This window comes from Saccopteryx leptura, chromosome 10 (genome assembly GCF_036850995.1).
Source record: "Saccopteryx leptura isolate mSacLep1 chromosome 10, mSacLep1_pri_phased_curated, whole genome shotgun sequence".
NCBI classification, from domain to species: domain Eukaryota; kingdom Metazoa; phylum Chordata; class Mammalia; order Chiroptera; family Emballonuridae; genus Saccopteryx; species Saccopteryx leptura.
Window position 1 is genome coordinate 59,160,475 of NC_089512.1, and position 24,938 is coordinate 59,185,412.

A 24,938-nucleotide genomic window follows, 5' to 3' on the forward strand; every position below is an offset into this window, starting at 1 on the left:
TTATTGGGCTCTTGGCAAATGGCCAGTTTTAGGTCAGAGGTAGAAAATGATCAAGAGAGCCTGGAACATTGTGTCTGTTGAGACAGCAGGAAGCCAGTGACTGCTGGGCAGGGACTTGGGTGCAAACCTGAAGAGAAGAGGCTCCGACTGGCCTAAAATTAGTGACAGATTGAAACACAAAGTATGTGCTACAGTTCATGCTGACACTGAGAGTAGGAAGCAGGAAAAACTATAAATTCATAATATTAAAAAAAAAAAAACAAAGAGGAAGAGGGCCTTCATTAGTTACCTTCAGCCCAATCTTTATCTTTAAGACCAGTAAACAAACAACGAATAGCAAGCTTTTATCCAACTTTTCTCTACAGGTGGTTACTCAGATAACAAAATAGTGTAAGAAGAGAAGCTTCTACTTTTAGAGATTTTTAATCTAATAAATAGGGATAGCCCTGGCCTGCTGGCTCAGTGATAGAGGGTTAGCCTGGCATGTGGATGTCCCAGGCTCAGTGTCTGGTCAGGGCACACAGGAGAAGCGACCATCTGCTTGTCTTGTCCTCTTTGTCCCCCTTCTCTCCCTCTTCCCCTCCTTCAACTAGTAGCTCAATTGGTTTGAGCATCGGCCCCGGGCGCTGAGAATGGCTCAGATGGTCCGAGGGTCAATCTCAGGTGCTAAAAATAGCTCAGTTGATTCAAGCATATACCCAGACAGGGGTTTCTGGGTTGATTTCAGTTCGGCCACTTACAGTAGTCAGTCTCACTATCCTATCCCTCTTCCTCTCACTTAAAATAAATTAATTAATTAATTTAAAAAAAGAAAAAATAAATAAGGGTGATAGAATTAATATGTTATTCCTAATGAATTAATGAACCTAGGCACAGAGGGTCAGTGACTGGCAGGATCACAAGGAGACTACTAGACAGTAGTCCAAAGGAAGCAGCAGCACCGTCAGTGAAGTGAATGTCAAATATATGCCTGCCTGTCTGCCTCCCTATATACATACATAAGAATCAAACCTATATCTGACCGATTTACCAAAATATAGGGGCCAGGGAAACTTGTTAAATGTCACTTAAAGAGTGAAATTCAGATTCTGGGACATTAATGACAAACAACTTTCTTTCTTCAACAAAAGATCATAAGTGAAATAATGGAGAAGGAATTCAAATGAGAGACCTAGGTGAACCCCCAACCGATCACAAGGCATGGACCTTACTTGAATCCTCATTCAAACTGTGTGATGTGATTGACACAATGTGGAACACACATTCTGCATTTGATTTTACAAGTCTTTATCTTTCAGAGATGTACTGTCATGGTCACAGATGAAATAATGTGATGTCTTGGATGTGTTTCAAGATAGCTGAAGGCATATTAAATATCTATTTTGTGTAACAAGCCCCCCACCCCCAACTTAATAGCTTATTCCAACAAACATTTATCATCCCACCCAGTTTCTGGGGGTGAGAAGTCCGGAGTGGCTTAGCCAGGTGGTGCTAGCTCAGGGTCTTGCATCAGGTTTCACTGAGGATGTTGGCTGCAGATACCTGAAGGCTTGTCTAGGATGGCAGATCTACTTCTGAGCTCATTCATATGGCTGTTGGCACGAGATCTCAGTTCCTTGATAGCAGCGCATTAGAAGCTTCGTTTTCTTGATAGCACTTGAATGGAAGCTTCAGTTTCTCACTACAAGGATACCTCTACAGAACTGTTCCCAACAAAGCAGTTGGCTTTCCATAGAGTGACTTATCCAACGGAGATCAGGAGAGCAGCCATGATGGAAACCAGAGTCATTTCCCACCTAATCTTGCAAGAGGCACGCCGTCACTTCTGCTGTATTCTCTTGGTCACAGAGCCCAATCCTGGCACACTGTGGGTGTGAATGTGAGGTAGTGAGGCTCAATGGAGGACATCTTGGGAACTATCATGAGGAAGATGAAAGTAGGCAGTGTTAGGAAATCATTAAAACAAAATTCACCATGAGTTGACAATAAAATTTTCTATAATAAAACTGTTTTTTGTTTTGTTTTTGAAAAAGAAAATTTTAGAGACAGGATGTTTGGATTTAAATCCCAGCTCTGCCGTTTCTTAGCCGTGAGACCTGGTCAGTGATGCAAACCCTGTGAGTCTGTTTCTTTGTTTATAGAATGAGGGTAATGAGAGCACTGTACCTCTTGGGTTGTTTGGTAAGGCTGGAAGGAGATACTAGTCAGGGGTTCTCAGGCCAAAGCTGGTACGTAGAAAGCACACAACAGAGATTAGTTGTCAACACTATGGTCTTCTCTTTTGTCATAGTTGCTCTCTTTATGACAGGCCTCAGACTGTCCCCAGGACCACCTCTTTTCTAGAAATTCTTTTCTCTAACTTTTTAGATGTATATTATGATTTTTCTGGGAAAAGCTACCATTCGTTTCTTGTCTCTTTACTGTACATGACTCCTCCCCCACAACATGCTGCAGAGTAAAGCACGTGCTCCATGTGGAAGTGTGTTGTGTGTGGGAGAGAGAGAGAAAGAGAAAGAGAGAGATGTCTTTGGTGCCAGGCTATGTCAGCACGTTCTCGGGGAGTGTGCACTGAGCACCTCTCCCACGGCTGGGTGTGCCATAGCTCTTATCCATCCAGCACCACCCCTCCCTCCTTCTGTCCTTAGCAAATTCTTCTGTTGAAGGTTATATGACACTTAGCCCTGGTCTTGCTATTAACTTCAAGATCAGAAATGTGCACATAATCCAGGCCTGTATAAGTCGAGGACCCCATTCTCTGCTCACCTGGTTGATCGAGGCCCAGATATATAACCCAAGCCAGCCTAATCAGAACTTTCTGATAAAAATATTTCTGAAATTGATCTGGTATAGAGTAGCCAGATTTAGAAAAACAAACAAACAAACAAACAATGTACCAAATTAACTTTCAATTTAAGATAGTAATAAATTTTCAGTATATTGTTTGTTGTTTATTTGAAATTCAAAGTGAATTGGGCAGCCTGTATTTTGTGTGGCAGCTCTCGCTCTGACCATTGGGTGGACTAGTCCAGGGACATGTAAGACCAGTGATAGGCAGCTATGTGGTCAAGAGCCTGCTGGTGAATAAAAGACAGAGAACCAGGAGGTAGACACAGTGAGCAGTTCTGGGAGCATCTTTCAGTCTCTGGTCCCTGCCTGCACTTCTTTCCGTAGGAGCCAATGACTTTTCTGTTGCTATATGTAGAGTTGTGTGTGTGTGTGTGTGTGGGGGGATATGAGGCTGTTTTTGCTTTCAGAATTTTTATTTTTTAGGTAAGAGAGGGGAGATAGTGAAACAGACTCTCATATACACCCAGCAACCCAGCAACCCCATCTGGGATCATGCTCGAGTACTGAGCTATTTTTAGCTCCTGAGGCTGACACACTCAGAGCAACTGAGCTATCCTCAACTAGTGGATAGAACCAGCTGAGCCACTGGCTGTAGGAAGGGAAGGGGGAGAGAAGCAGATCGTCACTTCTCCTGTATTCCCTGACCAGGAAGCAAACCCAGGATGTCCATACACTGGGTCAATGCTCTATGCTCTATCCCCTGGGCCACCGGCCAGGGCCATGCTTTTACAATTTTGATTTGAATGCTTTAATAAGCTTAGCAGAACACTGCTATTGGTGCCCTATTAATAAGACCTAACCTTTACTGAGTTATTACTATATGCTGGACTATGTCTGAATTATTTTATTAATTTGTCACAGTAACTTTGTGTGGTATAAATAAGAAATTATTGACCCAATAATTTCCCTTCTATCAAGTTGTTATGTTGATATTAATATACATATGCACTACAACACTCTAATGTGTGTACAAAGATGTTTAGTAGTATAGTAATGTTTGAAAAAAATAAGTCACTGAAAACTTAAATGTTCATCTGTGGGAGACTAGTTAAATGTTGATACATGCCCCCCAAAAATCACAGTGGTCTTATAGCATATTTGTTTATTTACAGACTTGAATAAGAATGGAAGAAATTTAGACAGTTCAGATTAATACTCAAATGTAATTAATTTGGCAATATATAGAGATCATTGAAATCAATACATCTTAATTGAATAACCATTTTATAAATTTCTATGAATCTACCAAGTAATCACATAGAAAAAGTTCTAGTTTTATTGTGTCATGGGTCACACCTCTTTGCCAACCTGTCCCAGAAATGAGTTGGCCACCCATGGGATGGATCAGGGTACACCCGTCAGCATGCCCTGCTGACACCATGACTCCAGTGTGTCCTCGACACCCAGCACCTTCCCCACTGGGCTGGAGCTTTGTGTTTGGTGTGAAGGACTGTCACCCTGACTGTGAGGGGATGGCTGCATACAGACGAGCCCTGCGCCACAGTCTTCTTGGATGCTGATTGCAAACACACATCTTTTCCGACTCGAAGCTTCCATGGAGTATGGCACCTCATTTGGAATGAGCTAAAACCGTGACTTCTAGCTGCTCTCACACACTACAGCTGATAAAAACATTCTCCTTCCAAGAAACAGAGTTGAATCAAGTCAGGGTTTTCATAAAGTTTATAAAAGATGAACTTGGACCTTGGGAATTGTCAGAAAGATGTGAAGGGTGAGGCCTGCTGTTTGCACACATGCTCTCCTGCCCAGCCAAGACACAAAGCAGACGCCTCTGTAGCATTTGGGCTGTGGCTTCCCTCAGTCTCTCAGAGGTTCACAGAGCTGGTTCCCTCAAACCCCGGCCAGGGAGGATGACGAGATAACACAGAATAGCAGCGAGTTCCGCCCACCAACCCTGTCCGCCGTGGACAACTGTGGTGGAGGCGCCCGGTCCATTGCAGATACTTCCCAATTGTGGAGAACCACTGACCCCAGACTCATCACCATCTCACATGGCATAATTAGTGTTCTTGTCACAGAAATGAGCTTGTGGCTAACCTGACTGCCTGTATGAAGTAACACTCACTGTTCACATCCAGGGGATCTACCTTGTCTCCACTTTGGGTTTGGCATGAAACAGCTGCCACCTTCAGGTGCCTTAGTTTGTTACAGATGACATTAAGGGGAGACGGGGACTGGCTCAGACGAGGCTCTAACAGAGTCTGTACATTCTCCCCTAAATTGCAAACATCTGGGCCTGCCTCTTTAATACCAGCATTCTTGGGCCATCCTGTTTTCATGCTTGAGAAACACCATGTCTGCTCTCCTTACTGGGATCAAATGAGAGTCTGATTCTCTGGAGCCTGGGCTTTGAGGTAGCAATGTCACAAGATGGGCACCTTCCCTATAAGTGTATTATCTGGGCATTGCCCTAGGTCACTGTTGTATGTGCCCAAAAGATGTAAAATTCAGCCAAGGGGTTGCTGAGGCTAGACGGGAGCCTGGGGGAGACATTCCAGGCTTCAGGTTGGGGCGATGTTGCCAGGAGGAATTGTAGCAGGGGAAAGAGTCCATATTTATATTTAATCAGCTACTGGTCTAGTGTCCCAGTCAGGTCAGAAGGCAGGTATGGGCGCCCTCTGGGTCTCTGAAAGAGGGGTTACTGTGGCCATGGGACTGATCCCAGAGGTTTTTTGAAGGTTTATTTGGAAATTTCAGCGAGGACTTTGACATCAGAATGAGATGGACATGATTATTGGACACTGACTTAACTGACGTCAGCAATATCCCTATTTTAGGAGAAGGAAAGTGGTAGCATATGTGTTATTGACAGCAGAACACGGGAGAACCTCGGAAGGGCACCCTTACCAGGAGCTCCTTCGTGTTAGAGGCCACTTGGCAGCCGGGGCAAAGGAACTGAATAAAGTTAAGCGTGAGTGATAAACACGTGCCCTGATCAACACCAGAACAGGAACAGCAAACTTCCCATAGCTCCTATGCTCTCCACATGCTCTTGTCCCATTGGACTTTATTTACAAATCACCAATCCAAAGTTAAAATTATTAAAAATTCCAAGACTGTGACAGCAAAACATTAACCTAAGTGCAGGGACCTTCTAAGCATGGGGCCATGTGCAAGTCCCTGAGTGGGATGGTGGCTTTGCAGATGACCTGCAGGCTCTGTACCCCTGCATGCTGACTTTATCAGCAATCTTGAGAGCTGGGACCTGGGTGTTGGGAGGGGCTCTGCTCCTTAGGGGTTCACACAGGGGGCTCAGCACTTTGAAACCCACCCTCCTCCTCCTTGTCCTACCACCTTGGGTTGATATTTCACTGTTCTGAGTCTCTATCTGCTTATATGCAAAATAGGAACATTAAAGTACCTTTCTTTGAAGGATGTTAGGACGTGTGAGTGAGGCAGCACAAGCCCACAGTGCCGGCAGGCAGCTGGTGTTCAGCAGCCCTGGCTGCCGCTGCTGGGCTTGGAGGTGGCGGTTTCTGAAAGCCTTCCCAAGGCCGAGGTGCCGCAGTGACCATCAGCCACACCTTACGGATGATGGTCACTTTAGGTCTGAAAGGCAGGGACTTGATGGGCATCACTGGTGGGGGCGGCTGTTAGCCTCCCCCTCAAATATCCCCAGCAGACCACTGGTTCTCAAAGGCTCTGTGGGTGGGGTTTGGTCTCCTGATGTCCACTTTCATGTTAATCCCCTGCTTTTTAATTGGGAGGACTCAAGCATTCATTATAATCACATAGACAGGAAAAAACATGCTTGCTATTATCACAGAGAGAGTTGTCACTGTTGATTCCACTGAATCAAATGCTGGCGGAGGGAAGGGTTATTTCAGCAGGACGCCCGCTGGCCTGTGTGCTGTGCGTGTTCCACGGAGATAAGCAGCCTGGCTGTGCCCGCTGGCACCGGGCACGGGAGTGTGGCGCTCGCGCCGGCTTCCCTCCCCGGGCCGTAAGCTGCCTTAATTGCTTTGGAAGCGAGTCCTTCTCCCGGGCAGCAGCATATGCTGCACGAGTGCCTGAAGCAAAGATAAAAAGCCACCGAACTCCTCCTTTATTGAAGTTTAATAATAAAGTGGAACTGTCACCACTTCCAATAAACTGTTTATTTAATTTAGGAAAAGAATGAGAAGCGGCCACCTTCTGGCATACAGTTGTTGAGGAATGTCTCCCTGGCTCAGGCAGTCTCAGACCTTCTGTTCTCCGGCCCCTGACTCTGGAAGACACGCAGGTCCTGGTGTCAGTGAAATCAGCCACATGCCCTCTCCATCCATAAAACCTGGACTCAAAGGGCACAACGACTCACTGTTCAAGGTGTATTGGACTATAAAGTTGCAAACCAGGAAGATGGCATAAAAGAAGTGTTGAAGGATTTTTTTATCAAATATTTTATTGACAGTGACATTAAAAGTCTCACATTTTTCTGCCACTATGGTCCTTTCAGATGACTTCTCTTTTCCTGTGGTATCAGTGAGAGCTTAGCCCAGTCCCGCTTGCATTTAGAGAGAAACGAAGGCTCAGATGAACCAGGCTAACAGAGAGGGTGAGCGGCATATCTGGAATTGGAACTCAGGCCACCGCCTCCCACCTGCTGCCCTCACCCCCTCACCCCGCCCCCAAGCCCGTGCAGGGGCCTTTCCATCCCCATTTCACAGGGGGCAAAACTGAGGCTTCAGAGCCAAAGCTGCTTGCCTCAGGCTCTCACAATTGGTAAATGGTCTAACTAGAACCAGAAGTCAGTCTCCTGACCCAGTTCAGTTGTTTTGTTTTCCAGAGCCCATGGGGTCTACAGACCAGTTGCTTACATGCAATGACTGTAATACGACTGCAGTAAATACTGGTTTTGGAATCTTGGATCAGCCACAGCGGGAGTAGAGAAAAGGACGTTGCACTGATGAGGAGGCTGCGAGGCAGTCCCCCGCTTCTTCCTTCCCTCTCAGACACTGCCCTGGAGGACTCACCGTTAGCAAACTGCTCTGCCGCGGCAGCACAAGGGCACCTGGAGGTGCTGGGTGGGGCGTGCCTTGCTCTGTGTCACAGGCACTCACACAATGCGTGAAAACCAGAAAACCGTGAAGTGCAGTGACAGCGGTTAAGAAGGGGAGGAGGGCCCGGGTGTAGGTAAGACGAGGAAGATCATACTCATGCAGGGGGAGCTTCCGGGAGGTATTGTCTCAGTCAGGGTCATTGTGATGGTCATGGGCATCAAAGTCCTTTCCATTAAGTGGTCCATATCCAGCTAAATCTGGTCAGGCAAAGAAGCAAACATTCTTTGGCTCATATACCTGACAGAGGTAAGCATGGCTGGGTCTAGGGGCTCAAGCCAGGCTCTCATGATTCTATCTTGCCCTCTTTCTTGTGGACTTTTTTCTGCATGGCTGTGACCTTTATTCATGTGAGCTCTTCCTGTGCAGTGGTGAGTTGGCTGCTGGCAGCCCCAGGCTTCCTCCCCGATGTCTCAGTCATCTCAGTGGAGAGTCTTCTTCCCCACGTGTCAGTAGAAGCTCATGGATTGTGTCCCGTTCCCATGTCCACCAATTCCTAATGAGACAGAAGTCACAGATTGGTCAGGCCTGATGAATGGGCCACACCTTGATCCGGGAAGGAGGGAGAGAGTTGTTAGCCTTACCTAAATCGTATAAATTATGGGCTGCGGGTGAGAAGGGAAATCAGAAGAAGGGGACTGGATGCTGGACAAGCAAAAATCACACGTGTCCATTGAATACAAGCCTCAGAGGCCCCTCCGATGGACCACTGGTCAGTCAGTGGCTTGGTGAGGAGAAGGGCTGAGTCTCCAGGCCAGCACTGTCCAATAGCACTTCCTGCAGTGATGGAGCGCTCCGTCTTCACCGTCCAGTGCGGCCACTGGACCGGGGCTGCTGAGCACTTGAAATGTGCCAGTGTGCATGAGGAACTGAGTTTTAATTTTAGGCTGTTTTAATTAAATTTATTGTAAATAGCTGCCTGTATGTAGCTCATGGCTACCATAGTGGACAGAGCAGTTGTTAGTGGACGCTGATCAGGAGACGTTTTCCTGGAAGGCAAGGCCTGACTGTGGGAGAGGAGAGTTGGGCTGAGGGCACAGTGCACCTGGCAGACCAGGAGGGAGAAGCCGCTTTGGTTCAGGTGATGGAGGAGGAGCAAATGGAGTTTGTATGGCAGGGAGAGGGGAGAGAAAGAAACAGAGTTCTTCATCTGTGATATCATTTGGAAACCCTTAACCTGAGGAAATATTTTTTCCATCTAATATATGGACCAGATTTGTACCAGGAAAAAACAAAATCACAGCTGACCTCATTATAAAAGTGAATTCCATGACATGTTGTTACATTTTACCCTTAAGTCTCCAGCAATAAGAGCAACCATCGCCTGAAGCATCTTTCGACACATGGATTCAGAGAAAGATTAAATGGAGTTCCTGTCTTATTAAAAAAAATACTGTTTAAAATTGAGTGACTGAGCACAATTAAATGCAGTTGACAGAAGTGACATCAGATGAATAGAATGCACTTGTCAAGGCAGGGTCAGTCACTGCCTGCGAACCTGGGGCTGGTTGACGGCCAGCCTCTCTGTGAGAAGTGTGAGTGGCGTGCGTGGGGCGACACTTGCCAGTTGTGAGACCGCTCGGTGGTCCCCTCACCCCACCCACGAATCCGGTTTCCCAGGGAGGCTGCGCTTGGTGAGCGAGGCCAGTCTGTCCTGACCCCCTCCAGCTCACCTCCAGCCGGACACCTGGGCTTCCTCAGAGTCACTAACTGCCCGATGTGTTCAGAGTGCTCATGGGGGACCCGCCACGTGTTGAGTCTCCTGCTGGGCCTTGAACATGAGGCAGGGAGACCAGAGAAGCACAGTGCTCAGTTCCTGGCAGTGTGGTTTCCCTGGTTCCCTGGCCTTCAGCATACCTCTGCCCCCTCGCTCAAGCACTTGATAATTTCCTGTAGACTAAGCCCGAGCCCAGGCACAGAGATTAGAAGGAGCATTCTGGAGCCAGACTAGCCAGGTATATGTCAAGCCCATGGCCAGTGACTGGCTTACAAGATACTAAAAAGTAAAGCGGGCATACAGAGGAAAGAAGGAGGGCATTAGAGTGGGTGAAGCTGACCTGGGGCGGAGCCTGGGCTGGGCAGCTAGGAGGCATGTGACCGTGGGCACAGTGTTGAGCTCAGTCTCCCCACTTGAAAGGTGGGTGGTGGAACCTCACAGGATTGTCTGAGGACTCAGCTACCTGGTCTCTGCTGAGAAGCTAGCGTGGAGCAGGCTTGGGCAGCTGGGCTGCTCTGGTGAACGTGGAGGTGTGACTGCCGAGGGCAGGCTGGGCCAGGGAAGGGTCCGTGGGTGATATGAGTATCGCCGTGGTGAGTGATCAGCTTTACATTCAACCATGATCTTGCTGGGCACGGGTTTCATTTAGGCTGAATCGCCGTGAGGAGCCCACTCAAACTTAAGCCCGGTTTGCCAGCAAGCTGCCGCCTGTCCCCATGAGCAGAAGCCTCTGGTGCTTCCTGAGGGGTCCCAGGCAGAAACGCATCACAGAACTGTTAGCCATGGTGTCTATGACCTGTTCTGATTCTACGATCAGTTTCAAGGTCCTATATCAGGTGTCACCATCTGAATACTGATGGCATGCTTGGGCCATTGCTGGGTACCAGGGCATAGTAAGAGAAAAACAGTCCTAGGCAGGAAATCACCAGCAAACATGTTCCATGAGCCCACCCTCTCTGCCCCTCTCCCTCCTGGTGACCTCTCCTCCCAGTTTCCCCAAGAGTAGGGTGTGGTGCCTTTGGGAAGAAAATAGTTCATTTCAATAGGAAATAAATAGTTTCAGAATGGGTCAGTTGGGAAATAATGCCAAGCAACTGTGTCACTATGGACATGGGCTTTGGGTCATTGGACATAGCACACACTCACTTGTCCCTGGACTCACTCTTGCTTGCTTGTTGGGAGCAGACATATGTGGAGCTCCAGTAAGTTCCTTTTGTCCCCTTAACTCTCCAGCTGATGCTGGGCTTCTGTGGAATAAACACAGCTGGGAGGTCTGAGGGGTGGCTTCCCAGCACGCTCGTTCCCATTCTGCCTATTCCTTGAAGCGCTTCTGATTTCTAGCCTGTGTCTCCCTGGCCATAGTCACACTTCTCGTGCAATCAAGTCTTTATCCTTGCTTTTTGGAGATGGTTACCAAGCACCTCCTGTGTATCAGAGAGTTGTGGGAGACTGAGTCAGCAACCAGATGGATGCTTAGGAACCTCTCAGTCTTGTGTGGGGACAGAATGTAATGGGGCAATGACACACCTGGTGTGCTGTGTGCAGGGGGCGGCATCGGGTCCCAAGGAAACATTCTAAGCCAATCTCAGAGGGGGCTGGTCTGAGAAAGCATCTCAGGCAGGGAGGGGTTCAAACTAAGGTCCCAAAAGTGGGTGGGGGAGCCTGGCAGGAGAGATGAGGAGTGAGTGCGGAGAGGGTTCCCAGGGGAGATGAGCAAACACAGAGTTCGAAAAGTGACCAGGAATGGGGGAATGGGGGGGGGGGGAGAGTCATGGGAGATGAAACTGGAGAGGAAAGCCGGAGTTTCAGACAAATTCAGAGATTTTCACTAGAATTCAACAAATTTTTTTTCTAAAATTGAATCAAAGCTAAAAAACATGGATATGGAAGGTAAATTTTGCATGAAGTAAGTCATATTTTTAATTTCAAAGAAAAAAAATTGACCGTTTGGGTCTGAGATTCCTTGGTCTCGCCTTGGCATTGCCTCCCTGTTCACTCGAGGCTGGCTTTCCACATAACAGGACAGACGCTAATGGATTTTCTGCTTTGTTGTTACAGCACTTCCGGGAGCATCTGGACAAACTTTTTGCCAAAGGAATCGGAATGCTGGATATAGCTCTGAATGAAGCCTTCAACATTCTCAGTGATGTAAGCTGCTCTTTGTCTTTCCTTTCTCTTCTCCAGCAGAATAGAGGGAGTATTTTTTTAGTTGTAGACCAGCATTGTTATCTGCCCTGGCTGTCACTGAGCAGCATCCGCAGGCAGAAGAGGGGAGGGTGAGGTGGCCACTGAGAGGTCTGGGGAACCAGGTCCAGCCAGGGAGGTCAAGTCCGCCCCCTGCTGGGAAGAGTTGGTGGTGCAGTGTGGTCAGGGGACTCACCCACCAAAAAGGCGTATGGACTCTGGAACCAGAAGTGTCTCAACACCTGTACACCTTATAATGCAGATTTCTTTTCACCTGAGACATTCTCATTGTCTTTATGGAGTAGACTCATTTCTCATTGTGTATCACACCTAATCCTTGAATGTGATGATGTTCTGAGGGTGAAGGGCTTCTCTGTGTAGTATGTTTAGGGAGTGCTATTCCTACTTTTCCTTCTCTCTCTTCCAGCTCCTTGGAGATTCTCAATAAACAACACCATAGTCAAGGCTCCAATAAGTACTGCAGGAAAGAAATCTGCTTAACCTGCTGTTTCCCACACTTTAAACACAAACTTTTTTCCAGTAGTACCTGTTGACAGTCCATGAAACACGTCGGGGAGTGTTAGGCTGGCGGTTCTTTTCCTTGGATCCAATTATGTTAAGGTAGAACAACATGAGGTTTTTGTGTTCTTGTTATTCTGGTAAGGAAGTAGGAAAAATAATGAATACCTTGATCAATGCAAGTTCTGTATCATTTATTTAGTTAGTAAGTATTGTAAGCTTTTTAATGTCAGACACTGAAAATACACCAGGAAACAGAATAGGCAAGTTGTTTGCCTTAAAGGACCTTACATTTTAATACGAAGGTCAGCAAATGTTGGCATTGGAGCCACATCCAGCCTGCACCATTTTTGTAAACAGTGTCTCATTGGAATGCAGCCATGCCCACCTGACCGTGTATTGTCCGTGGCTGCTTTTGCACTACTCTGCTTTTGGCAGAGTCTATTAGTTGCACTAGAGGCCACATGGCCTATAAAACCTAAAATAGTTACTATGTGGCCCTTTATAGAAGTTTGCTAATCCCAGTTCTAGTGAGAAAAGACAGATAGGTTGAGTATCCCTATGAAGAAAAACAGCACCATTGTGTCAGTATGATATGGAGTTTCTGCTTTGTAGGGTGAGGCCAGGGAAGGTCTCTCTGATGAGATGATGTGACAGGAGAGACCTGGAGGAAGTGAGGGAGTAGCCTTCAGAAACTTCTAGCAAGAGGATTCCAAAGAGAGGAATAGTAAATGCAAGGGCCCTGAGGCAGGGGTGTTTGGCATATTTAGATTACAGTGAGGAGACCAATGTGACAAGAACAAAATGAGGAAGAGAGCGAGAGAGCGAGGGAATGAGATCTCAAGGGTAGCAGGAGCCGGGTTGGATGGAGCCATATAGACTAGTGAGGACTTCGGCTCTCGTTCTGGCTGGGATGGAAAGTCACTGGAGTCCGAGCAGAGAATGACATGATGCAGGTTGGGTTTTAGCAGCACTTGGCTGGCTGCTGTGTTCAGAAGCAACTATAGGAAGACAAGGGCAATAGCAGGAGGGCCACTAAATTATCTGGGAGACAGATAATGATGGCTTGGATCAGCCAGGTGCAGTTAAGATGTTAAGAAGCAGAAAAATAGAAAGCACTCTAGGTATGTCAAACAGCAGGAGTTTAATTCTGGGAATGGTTGCACAGGGGATGGGAAAGCTGAGGAACCAAACAGGGAGTGACACCACCCACAGCTTCATGCCAGCAGGGAGATGCCCTCGCTGGGGCAAAGGGGCAACTGGAGGGCGGGGCTCCCACAGAGCCTTGGCACTGTGGCCTTCCAGATGGTGACAGACAGCGAAGGGGATGGCCTCGCTGGGCTCCCTGTGGGGAGGCCTGTCCTGGGGAAGCTGGTGCTGTGATGGAGACACAGTCATGGCCAGGAAATGCTCGGGCCCTTACAGCAGAGAGGGAGAAATCACCAGAAGCTGGCTTCTCCCTGTGTCCTCCAGTGTTCTCCTCAGGTGGACCTTGTCAGAACTGTCGGGGAGCCCAGAAATGAGGACTTGGGGGAGAAGGTGGGGGTAGCTGAAGCAAACAGGCACTGCATGGAGCAGCCTCTGCTGAGGTGTGTCAGGAGCTGGGAGGCCTGACAGTCGAGGTTCAGAGCCTGGCTGCGCTGAGTCCCCAGGTAGCTCAGCGGGGCTGGCTGTTGTCAGGATGCCGCGTTCAGCCGACGCCGCGTGGGTCGTATGTGGCGTTCAGTTATGCCTGATTCCAAAACTGGAGTTCCTACTCAGCTACCCTGGCCTCTTAAGCCAAGGGTAGGACCTGATTCTAAACTCTTTTACCAATAACATCTCTTGGTACTTAAAGGGTTCTTTCGGGCTCAGCGCTGAGCCAGTGTCACCACTGCAGGGGAGCGAAGAATAAGAAGGAAAAGTGCTCAGTGTCAACCTGAGGCCATCGTCTCACTCCAAGGAGCTGTCAGCCACAGACAATGACCGTTTATGTAGAGCTCGGTGTTGAGGACAGCACATTTCTATTATCAGCTTATTTATAATGTAGAAACATTCCTGGCCAGAGCAAAGGGCCAAGCTGCTCCTTTACATTCTGTTTGAACCCTGGAAAGATGCCTCTTCCAGGCTTGGGATGCAGAGCTCTGCCTCTCAACAGGCCCTTTCTAGGGACTTGTCACAGTTGGAAAATTGGCTCGCTTCTCATCCCCAAAGCCTAGTATCTAGAGTAGGGGTGGACTACGTTGAGCTGGGGAGTTCCTTGTTGGGAAGTCTGCCTGTGGTGAGTTTCTGTTTCTCTGCTCTTTGGCAGTAGTGGTGGAGGAGTGAGAGTTAGAGGATACTTGTCCTGTGGTTAAGTTTGTGACCTCTGGAGTCAGGCAGGCAGGACTGAGAAGTCTGGTTCTCTGTGGGCTTGAGAAAACTGTGCTCAGTTTCCCCTTATTTTCCTCACCTGTAAAATGGGGAGAGGAATAGACCCAGCATTGGCCACATTATTTGTGAGGCCCTGTGCAAAGTAAAATGCAGGCTCCTTGTTTGAAAGTTGCTAAGAATTGTAAGAGAGTGACAGCCGCAGTGAGCCAGGCGTATAGCCCTGCACAGCTGTGCTGCTCACAGGGCCCCGAAGCCGGTCCTGGTAGACGAGGGCGGAGAATTCAGCATGGGGAGCAGTGCCTGGACCTCTCTTGGCAGTGCCAGGCTGAGTGAGAAGTGCCATCTCTGTGACCGGGGAGGCAGTAGGCAGCCTCACTGCTGCCAGGCTGCCTGTGGTTTCTAGAAGTAGCTCCCACTCTTGATGCTTTTTGGTCTTCCTCCCTGCCTAAGGACTCGGGACTACCCACTGTCCTTCATCTTCCCCTCTCTTTTTCCCCGCTCATTCCTTTTCTCTCCTCATCCCTCCCACTTACCAATTTTGTTCTCAGACACCCCTAAGCCAGCGTCTCCCATTGCATGCCCGTTTGAATGCTGTTCTGCCAACATACTCCCATGTAGGTGCTGTGGTCAAGGTGGGGAAACGCATGATGCTCTTGTACATAAAGGCCTAGAAGTCCTGTAGTGAACACATTTTTTTCAAAATGTGTTGAAACCAGTGCTCAGACTTGTTAAGCCAGGAGCTCTTTCGATCATATCATACCCAGAAGAGTAGACTCTCATAGAAGTCCCAGCTCAGTGAGCACATCTTCAGGCATAGTATCTTTGTATACTTCAAGAGGATACATTACACTCCCAACACCTCTGAGATCCAGAGATATTACTAACACGTGGATTTTTTCCCCTTGAATCCTGGTAAGAGAAGTACTTTTGAACCAGAGAAATACTCCACATACCTATGTGCTCTGCCTCCACCTGGAAAACCCTTTAGGGCCTGGCCAATCAGAAAAAGTTATGGGTCCCATGTAAATTCCAGAAAGTAAGAATGGAAGGAACAAAAAATGCTACAAAACATCCCCGCTTGAGATTGGTTGACACTGGCACCATATTTTTTTAGTGCACATTTATCCATAGAGGGAAGCATTTCCATTCCATCTCTTCCCAGCGGGCTTTTATTTGGGGGAGGGGGCAGTGATATTAGTTAATAAAATTATAGAGGTTTTGGGTGCACAATTCTACAGCACACATCTGCACACTGTAGTGTGTTTACCCCCAAGTCAAGTCTCCTTCCACCACCGTTTACTCCCCTCCACCCTCTTCTACTTTCCTCACCCACCTTTTCCAATCATCATATTGTCTGTGTCTATGAGTTTCTTTTCTTCTTCTCCTTCTCCTTCTCCTTCTCCTCCTCCTCCCCCTCCTCCCCTCCTCCTCTCCTCCTCCTCCTCCTTCTTCTTCTTCTTAATATTATTATTATTATTTATTTATTTATTTATTTATTTGCTTAATCCCTTTACCCATTCAGCTTTTAAATAGCCAAACACTTTGGGGAAAAAAAACAAACAAAAGAACTGAGATGGTTAATCTTTCATGAAAATGAAGCTCTAGCTATTTCCTACTTCACCAATATGATCTTTACATGATACATTTCTCTCTATGTGTATCATGCCTCTTTGCAAGGTAATATAAAATAAAAACTTATTTTTTAAACACACATTCTTTTTCTCTCTCTCATACACACATGCACACACACTTGAAATTGTGATTATGGCTGGAACTTAGAGTGGTCCAGAGGTTACTGTAACTAAGTGGAGTTAATTCTATTTTGCAATGACTTGCATTTCAGTTCCAGTATTTGCTCAGATAACTTAAAGGCTTGCAGTTCCTGCACAAACAGCTTTGAAAGGCACATTCCCACAAACTTCTAAGGCCCTCTGGCTATTGATGTCCTGCTGCATTCATTAGATCCCCTAAGAAACACAGAGCCCATTTGCTACAGTAGTTAGCATCTACCTTGTCATATGACAACTGCAATTATCTCTTTTGGTGATGAATATGATCTTTGCAGTGATTATCTTTAAAAAATTTTTCTTAGCCAATTAAATAAAATTCAGTGACATTTCAAAGACTGTTAATCACAACCAAATGCTTTAAATGTCAGGATGCATTGAATTTTTCTCTACTAACTGATGAACCACTGAGCTAATTGTGGTTCATCATCGGATCCTTGTCATTGTTATTATTATGGAAAACACTTTCATCACTCTTGCTATTCAATAAAAAAAGTTCTAGACAAATATGAAGAGAAGAGATATTACTCATCAAAGCATTTGAATTTAATTGCATTCTCCAAAATTCTTCAACTGAAATTGCTACAGAGAATAGCGAGGACTCAGCCAGAGAGGAAAGTGATGTCTTTAAATAAACAGCTTTGGGCACTTTTTCTACTGTGTTATTTAGATATCTTCATTTTCTGCTCTTTATTTATTTATTTTTTTGGTAGAGTTTTTCCAGGATATTTTCAAATGAGTTGCATGAACAACATCCCCAAGCTCTCCTGACATGATTCCCTCTGCAGCCTCTGCTAACTATAAGCATAGATCACTTTTATTCAGTGTCCTGCTGCTGGGTTTATTCAGTGACTTGGAGGCTGTGTTGAAAGCAGGCTGCCCAAAACATCTCCAGAACAACCTGTCAATAACACAAGGCTACAGTAGGGAACAAAATGTGCTCTGATAATGGAACTGTAGTGATGTCTCAGCATGAAAAAGACAAAGTCATTTATTGAGACTGTGAAGTCTGTTTGAAGGTGGGTCTTTCAGGGTGGAGGAGAGGGAAGGGGCTTGGTTAAGACCAAGTAAGAATCCTGATATTATAGTTTAGGATTGGTAGACAGAGCAAGGGGAAGCTTTTAAGGTGTGGATGGGTGGGGGGGGTTTCAGAGAGTCTTAGGTTATACATTGTCCTTTGATACTTTCTATTGAAGAACTGATGGCTCTTTCAGGAAGTTCTTGGAATAAGCAATAATGTTATTTGCAATTTTAATCTGCCTCAGCAAGAGTTTTCTGCAATATTGTTATATCAGTAAAGATAGTAGATAGTAGAATATGGAAAGCTTTGTGGCATGATGGCTTTAGTAGTCAGGTGTTTCTACCTACTAATTTGTGTCATGGGCCATGTCTACTCATGAATTCAAGGTTACTTGTCCAGTCTGAGTTGCAGAAGTGACCAGGGCCAGGACTTAGATGATGCAAGTGCCTGGGACACAGAATTTAAGGGGCACTCCCTCACTCTCAGGGTGGTAGCCCTGGTGACTGCCAAGTGACCCTGGAACCCTGGAAAGAAGAAAGGAAAGGAAAGAGGAAGAAATGAACATTTGTGGAGTCCTACCATGTCTCCCTATCTGCTCAAGGACCTTACTGGGCAGCAGCAGTAGGGAGTGCTGAGTCTGGGAGTAGACTCTGGACCTTGACTGCTTGGCTTAAAATCTCAGCTGTGGTAGGTAGTGGTTGTGTGACCTTGAGCGAGTTAGGCAATCTCTCTGAGCTTCAGTTTCCCAACCTGTAAAAGGGGGTAATGATAGTGCCTACCCCAGAGGCTGGTAAAGATTAAGTTTATACTTGTAGCCCAGTATAGAATGAAATTTCACCTACATTGAAACAACTATGTAAGCATGATACTCCCATCTTACAAATGAAGAAAAAGGCATGATAAGAGAGCTTACCCCAGGCACACAGCTTGTAGTTCTGGGACAGAGCGAGGTGCTTTCCACTATACCATGGTAGGCCATGCGTGCTTTGAGTTGGCTTTATTCTGTCCCAGTGTGGCCACTTGGCACTTCATTCCTGCCTTTCATCTATTCATCCATCATCTATACAATTAATTATAGTGTCCTTTCAAGTTACTGCAAATTCCCCAACTCCACATCACAATGCTAAGTTCACAGAGATTCGGCATTAAACTTAAACTTGAAAGTCCTATGAGTTCTTTGGTTCACCAGGAGCAGCAGCAAATCCAAAAGCAGCGCCTGTCCTTGCCGGCTGAGTGTGCTGGGCGCAGTCCGCCTGCTGCCATTGCCGCACTGCTTCGTTTGCCCTCGCTGGGCCCTTCCCCTGTTACTCAACTCCCACCTGCTCAGTGAGGTCTTCCTTGACTACTTTTTCTAAAGGTACCCCTTCTCCTTTCCTATTCTTCTTCTTCTCCACTTTCTTTTTTTCCTCTTAGCATCACCATTATCAAACATACAACTTAATTTGCTCATTTACTTTGTTTTTAGATGTCTCCCCAAATAGAATATAACTATATGAGGGAATGGATTTTTAAAATTATATTTTTTATTTAGACAATTAAAATTGACAGGGTAACATTGGTCAACTAGAGTACATACATTTAGAGAAAACATCTCCACATCACTTGGATAGTCGATTATGCTGTATACCCATCACCCAAAGTCAAATCATCCTCTGTCACCCTGTATTTGTTTCTCTTTATGCCCCTCCTCCTCCCCTAACCCCCTCCTTTTCTTCCCTTCCCCTCCCCCTGGTAACCACCACACTCTTTTCCATGTCCATGAGTTTCAATTTTGTGTCCCACCTACGTATGGAATCATACAGTTCTTAGTTTTTTCTGATTTACTTATTTCACTCAGTATTATGTTATCAAGGTCCATCCATGTTGTCGTAAATGATACTGTGTCATCATTTCTTATGGCTGAGTAGTATTCCATAGCATATATGTACCACATCTTCTTTATCCAATCTTCTATTGAAGGGCATTTTGGCTGTTTCCATGTCTTGGACACCAGGAACAATGCTGCAGTGAACATGGGGCTACATGTGTCTTTATGTATCATTGTTTTTGAGTTTTAGGGGTATATACCCAGTAGAGGGATTTCTGGGTCATATGGTAGTTCTATTCTTAATTTTTTGAAGAACCACCATACTTTCTTCCATAATGGTTGTACTAATTTACATTTCCACCAACAGTGGATGAGGGTTCCTTTCTCTTTGCATTCTCTACAACATTTGCTATTACCTGTCTTGTTGATAATAGCTAATCTAACAGATGTGAGGTGGTATCTCATTGTAGTTTTGATTTGCATTTCTCTAACAGCTAGTGAAGATGAGCATATTTTCATATATCTTTTGGCTATTTGTATTTCTTCCTGGGAGAAGTGTCTGTTAATGTCCTTGGAAAGGGATTTTTGTATGTTTACATTGCCAGCATTGTGTGGGCTTTTAGTAAATAATTTCTGAGTAAGTGAATAAACGTTATAGATTATAATGGACAGAGTTTCACTCCTGAAGGTTTGAGACTTATTTGTGTGTTTCCCATGCCTTGGCATTATTGTGTAATTGTAGGGTTTTTCAAGGATATGGTGTTGCTTTGCATTGTAGCATTAATAACATTCATTAAGGGAATCTTCTCTGCTAATTCCAGGGAGGGATGCGAAGGCCCGGCAGGCGCAGTTCGGTCACCCTGGCCTACCTCGCCCAGAGGCGGGGGTCTTTTATTCTAATGTTATATGAAACTGAAAACTGAGGATATTTAGGGTTTTGCACACCAGTGGGCACAATCTTGGAATTTCAGCATGCTATGTATAACATCACACAAAAACCAATGCGGAAGACAATTTGACTTTGGGTGAAGGGTATGCAACATAATCAAATGTCAAAATAATCTGGAGATGTTTTCTCTGAAATATGTTCCCTGACTTATCAATGTCACTGCATTAAAATTCATAAAAATAATATTAAAAAATAAAAGAGTGAAAAAAACAATGCAAAATGTTACAGGCTAACAAATATATATTTAAAATAAACCCTACAAAAAGGGTGCTTGAGCTTCTAATCTGAATTGTTCTGCTCCTGACTTTATTCCCTATCCATCTACAACCTCCTTGATTTTTTTTTGTTTGTTTGTTTGTTTTTCTGAAGCTGGAAACAGGGAGAGACAGTCAGACAGACTCCCGCATGCGCCCGACCGGGATCCACCCAGCACGCCCACCAGGGGGTGACGCTCTGCCCACCAGGGGGCGATGCTCTGCCCATCCTGGGCGTCGCCATGTTGCGACCAGAGCCACTCTAGCGCCTGAGGCAGAGGCCACAGAGCCATCCCCAGCGCCCGGGCCATCTTTGCTCCAATGGAGCCTTGGCTGCGGGAGGGGAAGAGAGAGACAGAGAGGAAAGCGCGGCGGAGGAGTGGATAAGCAAATGGGCGCTTCTCCTGTGTGCCCTGGCTGGGAATCGAACCCGGGTCCTCCGCACGCTCGGCCGATGCTCTACCGCTGAGCCAACCGGCCAGGGCCAACCTCCTTGATTTTATTATATAGTACAGCTTGTCCCCATTAGACCCATTCAAACCAGACTCAGATTTTGAAAGAGATGTTGCCTGGCACATATCCTGCTGCCCATACACTGTATTCCTAAAAAGGTTGTTATGCCAACTCCTTTGGGCTTGTATTCTGAAGCACAGCACTGTTCACAGTTAAAGGTAAGAGAGGGTATGTGTGTTAGAATCTCACTTCCACTGTGTGTGTGTTTTGTAGAAATCTGTTCTGCAATCTGAATCTCATTCCAAGTTGTCAGAGTAGATTTGGTAATCCGTGTGGGAGCGGGGCGGGGGTGGGGGGAGGCTTATTTTGTAGGCTCCAGGCTCCATGTTGCTGGTGCACATGAGCTCTCTTCTGGAGAGGCGTCCTAAGCCAAGGCTATCCAGAGCTCCCTGGTGTGTGTTTTAATTTAGCACTCCTTTCTCTCCACAGTTCAACCACACAGGACAAGGAAGCATCTGCAGCCAGGCCATCATGCTCATCACCGATGGGGCAGTGGACACCTATGACACAATCTTTGCTAAATACAATTGGCCAGACCGCAAGGTAAGTTGATGCTGCTGCTGGCTACGCCATGTGGTCCACAGAGGATCCTTATTGCGTTGAAACCTCCAGATTGTTCCCAGAGAAGGGCTCCGTGTAGAGTTCATCTCATCATGACCTAGGGTTTCTCAGCCTTGTGTTTTTCCCATGCATTGGGTTTTTGGGTTCACCAAAATGGAACTACGGATTTCCTTGTTCTCAAAACAGTTTTGGAAGGAAGCAGAAACCTGAAAAGACATTTCGGCACATTTAGTTAACAGATCCGTTGTGAAGTACACTTTGTCTGTGTGGGGCAGGCTTCTCTTTGTGCCCCAGGGAGCTGGAGTTGGTGGCCCAGCACCTACGGAGTGGTGGAGCCAGTGTGCCCCCCACAGCCATCTTCTTTATGTTCCTGTGTTTCTGCAGCTCCTTCTCGAGCCCACATCCACCCCCCGCCCAGTGCTGTTCCCCACCCATGTCAAAGTTTGTTCTCTATCCTGATTACTTCTTTGCTTTCCAGGTGGGCCTTTATTTATCTGTGGAACCCATGTGTTAGGGTGTAAATGATGGGTACTAATATTTTTGGTTCCACTTGAGTGCCTTAACCCAGAGGTTCCTTGAGCTATTAGCCATTCTGAATTTCTTGGGAAAAGCTCTTACATTATGGAGACTTGGACCCTATTCTACAACTACAGAAAAAAAAATCTCTGAGGATATGGCCCAGCAAGCCATGTTTTTAATAAGTTTCTGGAGTAGGCACCAATCATCAGGTGGGAAGTTGGTAAGCACAATCTTACCTAAATGGTGCACTTCAACAGGAAAAAGAGGTCAGTCAGCCTGGGTGCTAACCTGGGGGTACCACAAAGGTGCTCTCTGATCCCCCTTGCCCATGCCACTCTGACTGTCTCTATAGGTGCATGAGACCATCCAGAACAAGTCTACCCTGCTTTTTCTACTTTGTATATTTAATTTCTTGGATTGAACTAACCATACACATGTGGCAATAAGAAACAGAAGACAAATGATAGTGTGCTCTCAGATGTATCCAGGGAGCATGTACCCTTGAGGGCGCGCGGAGTGTCATTCTGTAGTTCCTCACTCGTTCTTGGTCCCCGCATGTCTCTGACAACATGGGTCTCTTACCTCACCAAGTGTGCGTCTAGGATTTAAAGATACATACCTTTTGTGCAATATGGTCCCCAAATGGACCCCAGGTCCTTCCCCTGGTGCTCAGCCTTAGCAGCAGCCATCACTTCCGAGGCTGGAGGAGAAGCTAGCTGTGCTGGGCTTATTAAGAGGAGGTAGGACTCTGACATAGCACCTGCCTGAGTTATCTGGGAATAAATGTGGCCGAATGCAGCTCCCACAACAAGCACTACCTTGGGAATGCAACCCTGGAATCCTGAGTAAGGTGGGTGTTCACTGGTGGACGAGGTGATCTAGACGCTGTGTGTCAGGTGACATGAAGGCAGGAGCAGGCTGGGTGGGAATGCAACCCTGGAATCCTGAGTAAGGTGGGTGTTCACTGGTGGACGAGGTGATCTAGACGCTGTGTGTCAGGTGACATGAAGGCAGGAGCAGGCTGGGTGGGAATGCAACCCTGGAGTCCTGAGTAAGGTGGGTGTTCACTGGTGGACGAGGTGATCTAGACGCTGTGTGTCAGGTGACATGAAGGCAGGAGCAGGCTGGGTGGGAATGCAACCCTGGAATCCTGAGTAAGGTGGGTGTTCACTGGTGGACCAGGTGATCTGGACGCTATGTGTCAGGTGACATGAAGGCAGGAACAGGCTGGGTAGGCGTACATGCCTGCAGTGTACAGCTCGGCGCTGGGTGCATGGCTGCGGCCTAGTGTACAACCCTGAGGTGTGGCTGAGGGACGGGCCTGGGAGGGAGGACACAGCACGGAAACATGGGTAGGGTCATGCGTACTCTGCATGACCAGTGGAGTGTTCCCAGATGCTATGGCATCTCACAGCATGCTGAAGGATATTTTGAATCACTTGGGACCATCTTAAATAAAAGAAGATAAGCAGCTCTAATGCCAAACCAGGTGGTGGCTCAGTGGATAGAGCATCAGACTGAGACATAGAGGACCCAGGTTCAAAACCCTGAGGTCACTGGCTTGAGCACAGGCTCATACAGCTTGAGTGTGGGCTCACCAGCTTGAGCGTGGCGTCACTGGCTTGAGCATGGAGTTGCTAACTTGAGCATAGGATCATAGAACATGACCCTGTGGTCACTGGCTTGAGCCCAAAGGGTTGCTGGCTTAAAGCCCAAGGTTTCTCACTTGAGCCTAAGGTCACTGGCTTGAGCTCAAGGTTACTGGCTTGAGCAAGGGGTCACTCACTCTGCTGTAGTCCCCCTGTCAAGGCACAGATGAGGAAGCAATCAATGAACAACTAAAGTGCTGCAATGAAGAATTGATGCTTCTCATCTCTCTCCCTTCCTGTCCATCTGTCCCTATCTGTTCCTCTCTTTGTCTTTTTCTCTGTCTCTGTTAAAAAAGAAGAAGCAGTTCCATTAACACCAAACTTGCTATCCTGTATCTTCCATGCAGAATCTCATGACTCCCTCCCTCCTGGTGAGACCTGATGGAGAGCAGTTGCCCAGGAATATTCGTATTTAAACATTATGGCATTACTTGCAGGGAGAGGCATGGGATGAGGGCTGCAAAGTCGTAATTCTTCAGACAAAACACAAATTTCAACATATCTTTCCAAAGAAACAATATTGACTTTAGGCCAGGTGCTTCCTTGGATTGATTGGAACCAGGAACCTGGAAATTTCAATGTTGCGCAAAAATAGTTTCATCTATTTATAAAATACTATCAAGCAGAAGCAGGTTTCTTTCTGTAGCAAGAGGGGTTTTTTCTATAATTAAAAACTAATAGCAGGATACCTTTCCTTTCTGCTCCATTCTGGAGAATTCCATGATATTGATATACATACACACACACATAAACATAAACACATACACATGCATATCCATTCTCTTCTTGCTGACTTCTCTGTGCAGGTGCAGGTAATAAATGTACATAAAGCCCAGTGGGGTTTACCCTGTGTCGGCGTGAGATGATGGGCAGTGCCTAATCAGTCATCTTCTTGGTTATTTTGAACATTAGATATTTAGTAGAAGCTTGTGTTGTGCTGTAGTTGGTAATCTTCCAGATCACAGAAACAGGAAATGGGTTCAGAAGAAGGAAAATGGAAAGTGAGGCTAAAGCCGGATTCCCATATGACAGTCTTTCTCAAACGTGAGCGAGCATCAGAACCCTGGGAGGCTTGTCCCACATCACTGCTTACCCGTCTCCAGTGTTTCTGATCAACAGGGCTCCATGGGCCTGAGAGTGCATTTCTAACAGGTTCCCACGTGGTGTTCTCTGTGGGTGGAGAGCCATGCTTGGGGAACTCC

The 24,938-nt window shown here is 46.5% G+C and overlaps 1 protein-coding gene across 2 annotated transcripts in view; it reads left to right on the forward strand.

Moving 5' to 3' along the window:
- The window catches only part of CACNA2D3 (calcium voltage-gated channel auxiliary subunit alpha2delta 3), a 1,028,076-nt gene that overhangs the window by 568,666 nt on the left and 434,472 nt on the right, over positions 1 to 24,938 (forward strand). For both annotated transcript variants that reach the window (XM_066350330.1, XM_066350329.1), the window contains exons 10-11: positions 11,680 to 11,769; positions 21,437 to 21,550. In XM_066350330.1, the coding sequence (XP_066206427.1) occupies positions 11,680 to 11,769; positions 21,437 to 21,550 (204 nt within the window). The remainder of the gene's footprint in view (positions 1 to 11,679; positions 11,770 to 21,436; positions 21,551 to 24,938) is intronic.